This window comes from Schistocerca serialis, chromosome 4 (genome assembly GCF_023864345.2).
Source record: "Schistocerca serialis cubense isolate TAMUIC-IGC-003099 chromosome 4, iqSchSeri2.2, whole genome shotgun sequence".
Lineage (NCBI taxonomy): Eukaryota > Metazoa > Arthropoda > Insecta > Orthoptera > Acrididae > Schistocerca > Schistocerca serialis.
Genome location: NC_064641.1, coordinates 101,038,784 through 101,049,648, shown reverse-complemented (window position 1 = coordinate 101,049,648; position 10,865 = coordinate 101,038,784). Strand labels below are relative to the sequence as shown.

The 10,865-nt window shown below is 38.6% G+C and overlaps 2 protein-coding genes across 6 annotated transcripts in view; one reads left to right on the top strand and one right to left on the bottom strand.

The window, feature by feature from the left end:
- Window positions 1-1,048: 1,048 nt before the first annotated feature.
- Window positions 1,049-10,865, bottom strand: part of LOC126474896 (transcription factor BTF3 homolog 4-like) — a 37,271-nt gene continuing 27,454 nt past the window's right edge. Inside the window, exons 1-3 of one of the 5 annotated variants that reach the window (XM_050102391.1) lie at window positions 7,894-8,043; window positions 6,984-7,608; window positions 1,049-1,200 (exon numbers count right to left, since the gene is read on the bottom strand). In XM_050102391.1, coding sequence (XP_049958348.1) covers window positions 7,019-7,594 — 576 coding nt within the window. In that variant the 5' untranslated portion in view covers window positions 7,595-7,608; window positions 7,894-8,043 and the 3' untranslated portion in view covers window positions 1,049-1,200; window positions 6,984-7,018. Of the gene's footprint in view, window positions 1,201-6,983; window positions 7,626-7,703; window positions 7,820-7,893; window positions 8,044-10,865 lie in introns of those variants that run through there. The other 4 variants (XM_050102394.1, XM_050102392.1, XM_050102393.1 and 1 more) reach the window with 4 other exon arrangements.
- Window positions 8,567-10,865, top strand: part of LOC126474895 (TBC1 domain family member 14-like) — a 332,809-nt gene continuing 330,510 nt past the window's right edge. Inside the window, exon 1 of the mRNA XM_050102389.1 lies at window positions 8,567-9,975. Within this exon, the coding sequence (XP_049958346.1) occupies window positions 8,735-9,975 (1,241 nt within the window). The 5' untranslated portion in view covers window positions 8,567-8,734. The remainder of the gene's footprint in view (window positions 9,976-10,865) is intronic.

Sequence of the window (10,865 nt, the reverse complement as noted above, 5' to 3'; positions counted from 1 at the left end):
TTGTAACCAGCTCAGTAAAAAGAAAGAAAATTCTTTTTGACATCTGTAATTTTAATTGACATTGGTGAATTCAGCTGTGAGCTAAGTAAAGCTGACTGCTTATCTCAGGGGCAGAAAGGTAAGCAACACTGCCACTGCAGTGGCAGAGGATGTAGGAAGGGGGCTGTTTTCTTGTTTGCCTTCCAGTGGTGACAACTCATGGGCATTTGTGCCTCATACCGACCAGCTGCTATTGTATAAAGTTCAAACGGAAGTAACACGGATTTGTAAACGTGCATTATAGACTGTCATCTTCAAATGCGGTACATGTCCGATCACCCCCCCCCCTCCAATTTTCTTTCATGAAAATTATTTAAAACTAGTGTGTAGATTTTTCACTGAGTCACAGCTGGAACTTTTTAATGGCTATATACAAGTTGCCATTCATCATCCAAAATGTTAGATACACTCCATACCTCCAGGTCTAGCCCACTTCACCCCCCTCCCACCCCCACCCCGCATCCTTGCCTTTACTTGGAACTACTGCTCTATCCGATAATAATGCTGGTGATGTAGTTCTTGAGGTGTTTGACACAATTTGATTTAATGGAACAACTACATCAAAAGCTTCACAAACCGCATTTCCTTTGCCCATTACTAAACAGTTCAAAAAAAAAACTTAATTTTAGTTTTGACAGACCTCTGCTGACATGGTTACTAGGCATTGCCAACTCAACTGACTGTACCTAAATTTACACTTTTGATGCCCCCGTTACCAAACTATGTCAAGGTAAACAAGTGTCAATATGCAATCCAAGAAAATTAGTACCAGCAATACATCACAACTGCAAATAGCAATCAATATATCACAAAGCTTTTTTTATCAGTTTTATTATACAATCTGCTAGTTAAGTCTCACTTGCTCAACAGCTGATAAAATAGTGTGGTTAAAGAATACAAAACAACTTTAAGACACTAACTCAACATTTCTCCTCCGAAGTTTAAGAGCTTTATAACATGTAAGAGAAATGAAAATTAACTTTTTTCTTTCAATTATATCAAGCAAGTATACAATCACTCAAAGTTATTTTTATTAAACTTTGATTTTGATTCTATTCACATACAATGAGAGTAAATTTTTATAGAACTGATGTTGCAAATGCACATCAAAATGTCCATGAAGACTGCTGCCGCTGCTTGGAGGATTCAGGGGTACAGCTACTGCAACATGAAATGCAAGAAGAAATTCAATACTGAATCAGAGGAATTATATAAAGTTAGTCTTACTCATTAGCTGTGCTCAAATTTCAAGACATGTGAACAAATTTACTTACTAACATTAATACACAAAGGACATATTAATAAGGCTTGGTGAGTTATAGTTCAGTAGGTTTCTGCTCTCCCAATAATGATACTAAATACAAAGGCTAATATAAATATTGGCACATATCCAAACTGTTCTTAAGTGGTCCAAATTTCTACTTTTGCACCTTGACCACCTGTTTTCTTTCATTCCGCTGTTCTTGAAAGCTACCAGTCTTGTTGCATAACCATGTTAACACCATTTAAGTGCCCTACTAAAGATATCTAGTACATAATACCCCATTCTCACACTTTTATAAGCACTTATGACAAACATTTTTCCACAAACTGCAGTATTACTTTCCACTTAACAAAAACAGGCAAATGCAAGATCTTTTTCAGTCTAATTTAATAGTCAGGATGACCATCATTCATTATAATTTGTGTGCAATGTCAGATCAGTCTGCAGTTCTGGCAATACAAGTGATAGTGTCCTAGACTAAATTCTAATATACTGTTAGTGAAATGAAAAACAAAGCTTGCAGAGTATAATTATTCTCTGGGAGCCGTTAACATAAATAATGAAAATAAAAACAGAAGGAAAATTGTAGCTTGTTAAGGAGAAGTGTCATATTTCAATTAAGGGTGATCAAACAAATACAATGACAAAATGTAAGTGGAAGGGGCAAGGGGGACATGAAATAAAAATTCTACAAATCTAACCACTTATCTCAGTGCCAATAAGTGTCACATTTCAATTTGGGTCAACCCACAGGCGAGAGATGAGGGTTCAATAGCCAGCTGACATTGAAATATGCTTCACAATGGGGGTTAATAAGAGTATAAACAATGAAGGGGTGATAAGATGATCCCTGTCCCTGTCCACATTTTCTTGCCTGGGGAACTTTGGCTGGATTTCTTTGTGTGCTTCCTTTCAATCTGAAACAAAAATATTTTTCTATCTTTTTTTTTAGAGCTGCTTTTGCTAGACTACCAAAACAATGCCATCCTTAGGCCTAAGCACTATGCACACTTCATTATCTCAAGTATCCGGACACCTACTAATGGAAATTAATAGGAGGGATGTCCACACTTCCCCTTTATGATGGCTTGACCTCTGTGGAGACACTTTCAATTAGGTGTCTGAATGAGCTTGAAACGGCAGCCCATTATCCTTCAACAGCTGACACAGAGATGTCTGGAACAATGTTGACATTCTGACATCATTTCAGGATTGTTACTGTCCACAAAAGATTGCCACACATATGCTGCTTTATGAAAGGCTGCACTGTCATGTTAGCACAACCAATCTCCAAACTGTTACTCTAATGTACGAAGTACACAAAGCTGTAAAATGTGTCCACTGCTTCTGCATTCATATTTTTTTTAAAAAAACACCCCCGTACTGTACCTGTACCACCACCACCACCACCACCACCACCACCACCACCACCACCACCACCTCCGTATTTCACTCTTGGAACTACACGCAATGGAAGGCAACTTCCTCAAAGCATTCTATAAAACCCTAACTCTTCCATCTGGTTGCCTAATGACACTGCGCAATCAACCACAGCAAATTACTTTTTTTCAGTCATCATCATCTCAAGCACCGTTCAGCACTGGCTACAAATGTGTGGCTCTGAGGAGCTACTTCACCACTTTCTCATTCATTTAAGTCCCTGTGCTCAACCACTGCGATATCTGGACTGCCGGTAGCAGTCTTAACTCTTGAGCGATTCCTTCCATTTACTTCAACTGACTTTTTACAACCACCCTCTGCACTGTTCGACAGTCCCTGTACATCAGTGCATGAGGTCTAGCTGGTCTAGTTTTAGCTGTGGTTGTTCCTTCAAATTTCCACCTCACAACCACATAACTAATGGCTGACTTTGGCAGCTTTACAAGGACTGAAATGTCCCTGATGGATTTGTTACTCTTAGGTAGCATCCAATCATAGCGCGCTTTCAAAAGACACCGAGCTCTTCTGAGTGATACATTCTACTGTTACTGTTTCTCCACTGATAACACAGTATTCTCCACCTCCTTTGATAATGGCGAGTACACTTCTCTTGGCACATGGTTGTCAGTTCCGTATCACATGGACGCATTTGGATAGTATTTAATAAATAGTGTACGAGAGTAACATGGGCAATTTTTCTGAAACTCATTCTGGACAAGCTGCACAGATCAGGCGAAGCAAGTTATTTTTTATGTACATCCTCCTGACTGAAGGTTTGAGAGACTTTGGCCATTCACTTACGTAACAAAATGGAACACCTACAGCCATGCTTTTGATATTATTTATGGCTACAGTTGGTAGCTGATGGCTGGAGAGAGAACATCGTCGTTACCGTCAACAGAAACCAGTATACAGGTGCCCCACTGATGGGTCTGTGTCTACCATTGGAGTTAACCACCTCCCCCCCCCCCCCCCCCATTCCAGTTAAGGCCTGAAGGTGGTGTACTTATTCACCAAAACTGGTAGCCAGATAGTAAATAATGTCAAAAGAACAGTGGTAGGTGTTCCATTTTATTACAAAAGCAAGGTATGCCCTGCATACATGCTCGGAGGGCAACTAGCACGGAGGGTGCCACCTCCACTTCCCTTTTGCATTGCCAGCAAAAAATTTTCTTCATAACAAGCATCAAAGCAAAATTAGAAGAGACTGACTAAACACACATGCAAGCAGAAATTAACATCACAGTGAAATCAAAAGAGCATTCATCAATGCTTATTATAGTGTTATTTCACTATAGTAGGCTAGTGTTTCATTGGTTTGCAACTTGCAGCAACTGGAGAAGAAACTCCAGTGGCCAAATCCATCAGATTTATACATATTCATAACTAGGGAACAAACATATCTCGGGAAAATGTGAACCTCGTAATTTTTCCAAGGCTATACTTAAAAAGAAGGAAACACAAATTAAGACTGGCATTAAAAAACCAGTTTACTCTTAGGTCATTTGAGGTGGACCAGAAATTCAGATGAGACAAAGATGAAGAAGGAAACCTGATATGCCTTTTTTGAAGTATCCACCCTGGGCCTAAATTTAAGAACCAATAATAAACTCAAGTCCGGATGGCTAGACATGTGATTTGAAACACTTTCCTTTTGAACTGTCTAGTGCTTTAATTGTTGAGCAGCTTTGCTCACAACGAAAAAAAGAAAATCAGATGAATGTGAATATTAATGAGTAAAGCACTGTGCAACCTGAACTATGGAAGATTAAAATTTCCAATGAGTCCTCTCATAACTATCAGCTTCAAGAAAATTTAAAGATACCTTAAACAGGCAAGCTATCTGTTGGGAACTCACAGCACATCTTCAAGGTACTCATTAAGATGGCTGCACATTACACTGTACAAATAATGGCTAAGTCTGCATAACCCTTATGTAGAGGCATTACTTTCTTTGACGACACAGAGAACTGTGAATGATGTTTGATCTATGAGTTGCCTTGTCCAAAAATCTGAGCATTGTATGCACACAAATTTTTACGTCAGTTACTGACATAAGACAATTTATCATCAGGTATACTAGAAGGTTGCTGTATGTAAGACAGTTTATCACGAGGAAAACTATAAGTACACAGTATGTCGTTTGTCTCACACAGCTTCCAAACATAAGCTATTTGCGTAACATGGCACACTCACCATTTTGCTACAAAAACTACTTAAAAGCTTCTATTTATCTCCACAATTGCAGCACCTTTGAGATAACTCACAGCATGTGTGTTAAAACAACCCTTTCTGCAATTTGTAGCTAAACTTCTGTATTTGTATAGACAAAAGGCTAGCTGTGGTAGCACCTTTTTCAAATGATCTAACTAGTTTTGAATCCTCACAGATGATGTGCCTCTTGCGGAAAAACATTGGAATTAAACAGAGTTTGTCGAGATATTAATTCCGAAAAAAATTAAAGGAAACTGATTTCTAGTGGTATATGGAGTATGGAATATGTAGCAGTTTCCAAGGTGGTTGTTAGGTTGAGACCCATGTGCACATTTCGAATTAATGGCATCTGATTCCACCTGTCTGCTTTTGTTTTTGTTCGCATTTGTTGGCATGTGTATGTAGTGACGTCATTATCATTTTGTATATATTCGAAGTAGCCGTTTCTGCCATATTGATGGTGTCATGGGTCAAAGCAGATAGGTGGAATCTGACACTTCTGTAATGCCCTGAAACAAACAGCAATGACTTTCACAATCACTGTCCCTCACATCTGATGTTCCTTTTGGAATGTCAACATTTCTATATCATGTCTTAAATATTTATATTTCATACCTTCCTACCAACAACGTCACATTCACCAGTTCTGAAATAATTCACTCAGCGGTTCTGCCATGTTATGCAGTAGTCAACATGTCTAGTAACAGGTACATAATATCCTCCCCCCCCCCCCCCTTCCACATATTGCAAGTAGATTATGTACCATAAATGAATAAAAAATGCACCAAAACTCAGATTAGTCTCATGTGTAACGCAGCTTTTTTTAATTTACCTTACGGTATTAATTACTTAAAATGTGAAGTGCAGTAAATACGAAGAGAATGTAAACCTGGGAACTGCTTCAGACCATTTACTTTGTATTCACATAAAGTGGTTTCACTAAATCACAACCAAACTGATAGCTTATAACCCCCCCTACACTGCAGCCAAAACCAAGATATCAATAGGACACACTAAGGAACTAAATGTCGCGTCTAATAATTAAAGGGGGGACTGCAATAACTACTTTCTACCACTACAGACAGCCTTTCAAACCCATCAATACAATTTTTTATTCATAACTACTTAATATTCTGCCTTGCTAAAATGCAATGCCATTTGCCAATTTAAATGTCCTTCATAACGTCTTATCTTTGTCATTTCCTACTACAATGGAAAACAATTTAACAAAACCAACTATGTTGATTATTTCATTTACCATGTACACCACCATAAAATAATTTTAAGAGATTTTATGATTTTCAATTAAGAATGTACTAGGCTAATCATAATCCAACAAACGATAAAGGATGCACGGACTAATATACACATTAACCAATATCCTTCAGGCAACACTGTTTCTGGCTGCTGCTTGCAACTATACACCATAATGTAACTTCCAATGATATTGCCTTCACTGCTTGCAAATGCAGAAACCATTCAATTTTTAACTTTCCACCACACACAAACACAAGGTTCAGTATAGTGTTACTGTGTCTTGAGTAACTCAACAGAAAAAGCCAACTGACACTGCTGTAAACTCATTTTCCTAAATTTACTTTGATACAGACTAAGATGTTCACTCCAACAATCTTAGCAGTTATGTATTGAGAAAACCGGAAACACATTTCGTGTCCCCCATAGTTATTAAGGATTGTATCCTTAAAATATTTGATTAAAACCGAAGAGACTACGCTACTCAGATCTAAGTATTAAGTAGCGTTTCTGGGACCGAAAAGGCCATGACTAAATTCTAACAATTATTGAACTGTAGCTACACTTAGAAGTCAACCCTACAGGTAATGCAAATAAATATAGTCACCGTATACACGCTATTCTATATTTTTAAGCATTTAATGTAAAAAAACTACATGCAAAGATAGTGGTTCCAGGAAAATCACAACAGTAACATTAACTACGAGACAATAGCAACAAACGAATAATTTCGAAGTTAAGTAGAGAAGGATTTTTTAAAAATTAAGAATACCTCTTCACGGCAAAATAACTGAGCCTTCAGATTCTTCAATTCTCCTTGTCCTTGTTTGTTGCTTCCGCCTTATTTTCTTTGGATTTTTCTTCTTGTTTTCCGTCACCTGCGGATCCTTCTGCGTCCTTCCCCTTGGATTTATCTGATATTACTGCAACCTCTTCCTTACTTGCCTCGTCGAAGTTCTCAACAAGTTCAGGAACTTCGTCGTCTTCTTCAATGCTAGCTTTGCCGCCTGCAGCACTGTTTGCCACACTCGATGCCAGGCGCTTTAATTGAGTCAAGCCTTCAGTGCCCAACTGACTTAGAATACCCGGTAACATTTCTGTAATTTGCTTTGTTTCTCCAAGGCCAGTGATGGCAAATGTATTGGCCGCTAAAGACGCTTGGGCTTTAGGATTATTAAAGTGAATTACAGTACCGTCATCCTTGATCATATTTACTTCTTCGATGCCTGGTATAGTATTTACTGAAAGCTTCTTCAACGAACTTTGCAACTTCTTGTCATCAGTAGCTGCGGTTGCATGAACAACCTTCTTCTTCCTTCGCGGTGTGCCTTTCCCTCCAATCCGCACCTGGGCCTGTAGTTTCTTCAACTTTTCTTGGTTCATTTCTGCTGCCTTAACTGCAACAAGACGTAAACTTATTTCACTAACACTTCTGAGAAAATGTCAAAAGAATATACGCTGCGCGCCGTTACTGCGTACACTGGATGTATACCTTTTTACACACGTGCTCTCACACAAAACCAATTCATGAAGAAAATGGATGCCGGCAGGATTGCCAAAGCAACTCGTTCACAAAGTAAGCAACGTAAGCTGCAATGCATTACAAGATGCGTGATATCGGTCTACGAATCATTATTGGTTTAGCAAATAGAATAGTAAATGTGTTACAACAAACAACTTACCCACATATGATTAACACGTACACAAACAATTACTGAGCGTCCCTACAGTTGAAATACGGACTACTACTTCGGAACCATTGGCGTTGCGATCGATCTCACCGGAAGTAACCTACAAGGAGCATAGCGACGCAGTGGTCACAACAAACATTTCGTACAAAGAACAATCACGCCAGCGACTAATTTGTGGGCAATTATTCGTCATTCGTCTGACGATATAGATCTGTTTGTAAATAATAATACATACGAATGAGTGATACTATTTACTGATTATAAAACCCATTTTGAAAACACATACTAATATTCTACACACTACATATTTTGCGAGTTCAAATTTGTAATGCTTTTGGTTGTTCCTCTAAATTTTAAGAGATATACCGAAGTCGTGAGTAACGGGTTCCTTAACATTCCAAGTAGGAGATGAAGTATCTCAATAATATTCTGGTTGATAAAAAATAGTAATTGACAAGCTAAGACCCATCCTAAGTTACTTTTTTATGTTGCTTGAGATTTAAAATAGAGAAGAATATGACTTCTCCATACATATCCATAATGCTTTTTTTATTACTAGTTGGATATAAAGTATGCGTTTTAGCAGTTGGCACCACTGACAGAATTGTCTGTAACCTCAGCTCAAAGCATAACTGCGAGATGTGACAGTAATGTGTCAGTTGTGATGGGTGTTGCGAGTGGAGGTTAAAGAACCCATGTTTTGTTGTTGTTGTTCATGATGTTGTTATATTATGCGCGCTGCCGTTTGTAAATATTAGAAACAAAAGAGATTAAATGACAAGCAATAATGTGAGAACGAAGGTTTTATTTTACAAGCCTATGAAGTGATAATATGCCGTCTAAATCCATTCCGTTAACAAGTAGTAACGACATAGGATCGCAAATTCGACATAGTGTGACATCCCGCGTCTTTACCGCCTGTGATGTGCTACCTTGTTCTGCTGCGAGTTCTTCTAGGAAGGAAAGCAGTTTTGATCCCCTGAAAAACTCTTTAGCGAAAATGGACCAGTCCTTCCAATATGTTAACAAGGTGCTTCATAATGTCAGTGACAATTCAAGAAGTCAGAGTCTGCCTGACTGTTTAGACACCGTAAAGAAACCTTCGTTTCTAACCCAGGACCACAATCATGTGAGCAGCGAAGTGCTCTCATCTGAAAATGCTAATGTTGCTGCGAGTACATTAAAGCCAGATATCCTAAAATCGAATGAAGCTTGGTTCAAGACTTGGCCAGAGAGAGGAACTGAAAAGATTGGTGTCAGCACTACTACCGAGTCTCTCTCGCAGCCAGAGCAGCAAAACGAAATCCTGCACACTGACGTGCCCAGTTCGAACATCTCAACAGGTGAAGGATCTGCAGTAGTTCGTAAGGATAGAAACTGCCAGCACAGCGCTGTAACAACGTCCAGTGTCTTATGTCTGGTACCTAATGGCTGCATTGATAGTGTAGACAATATGCATGAGAATGTAAGCTGTCGAACAGTCCCTGTAACAAACGCATATTCCACTTTTTGTAGTGCAAACAGTTGTGAGATTTCAGACGCATGTGCATCAACAGCATCTGTTCCATTAACACAAATGTTGCAGTCTATACCACTGGCATATAGTCCAGTAACTAGACAGTTGCATATAATATGTACAGGTGAAAGTCAAAAGAAAGAAAATTATGTTCACACTTCGCCCGTGAAACAGTGTTGTCATTCAGATTGTGAAGCTAACATCTGCCGTCCAAAAACAGTGGCAGGAGGGTGTAATTGTGAAACAAAAATAAAAAATGAACTTAATGTGGATCGTGAGGACACAGTAAGCTTTGAATCACCATGTAGTACTCTTCAACGGTTGGGAACGTACGAAAATTGCCAGTCACATACAGATGCTAGTTCTTTTTCTAGTATAGTTTCCAGTTTAAGTGACGCTTCGCCTTCTATGAATGAAGACAACAGTGCAGTGGACGAGGAATCAAGAATTCATAGTGGAGCAGATCACGAGAGTCTCAGTTCAAGTGAATTAAGTGCGTGTGAAGAAACTGGCCCAGCAAAATTCAAACGAAAGGGGATTTCCAGCTTTTTTAGCAGGTAAGTGACATCAAGTTTATGAATTGCTCTTTAAGCGCTAAAGACTTCAAATTAGCCATAATTAGCACCTTATTATTGTTGTAACTAGTGTAGTTTCCACAACGGTTTCCTTCGGTAACACTGTGTCAGGCGCTACAAGAGAGAGAAAGAACATCATTTACACAAGGAAAACGGAAAAATATTTGTACGTCTATGGTTTGTCATCGTAAATATTGGGGAGTGTAAACGATGAACTTTGCTACTGAAGTGCATGTAATTATTCTTCAAGACTGTGGTTCTGTGATATAAAATTCATACTTTTTCACAATGAAAATGTCAGCAAATCGTTCAACAATACGTATCACAAAAATCGACATACGTTTTCTTCGCGAATCGTTGTTTAGTGCAGCAGTAATTATTTCCTTTCTATCGAGTTTATTCGGCAAGTAGTTTCCCAAAATCTGAGGCTTATCTTTGTTCTAAGGAATTTATATGAAGGTGAAACCAAAGTCTCTCTCTTTCCCAAACTTGTTTTCACTTTTATGGACATGCATAATTTAAACCAGACATAATCTGTGTCCTGATGTATTATGACAGTGACTCCGTAGCACGGGTTCGCAGATGCTGTAAATGTAGTGTGTAAGAATTCCGAACGGCGGAATGAGATGATCTGACGTCTATTCACTGTAGATGTTCTAGTGAGGGAAGTTGTAGCTTGTACTGTATAGCTCACTTTTTTATTGGCTCTACATCAAATAAATGGATCGCTCATTCATGAATCATTTATACCGATTGTTCTGAAGGCGACTGTTTCTGTATTCTACTAGTGTTTGTTTCATTCTCTGTTTGCGTCTGAGAATGTGACAATCTACGCTTCCAGCAGTGCCTGTTCAAATATATGAATTTTTACT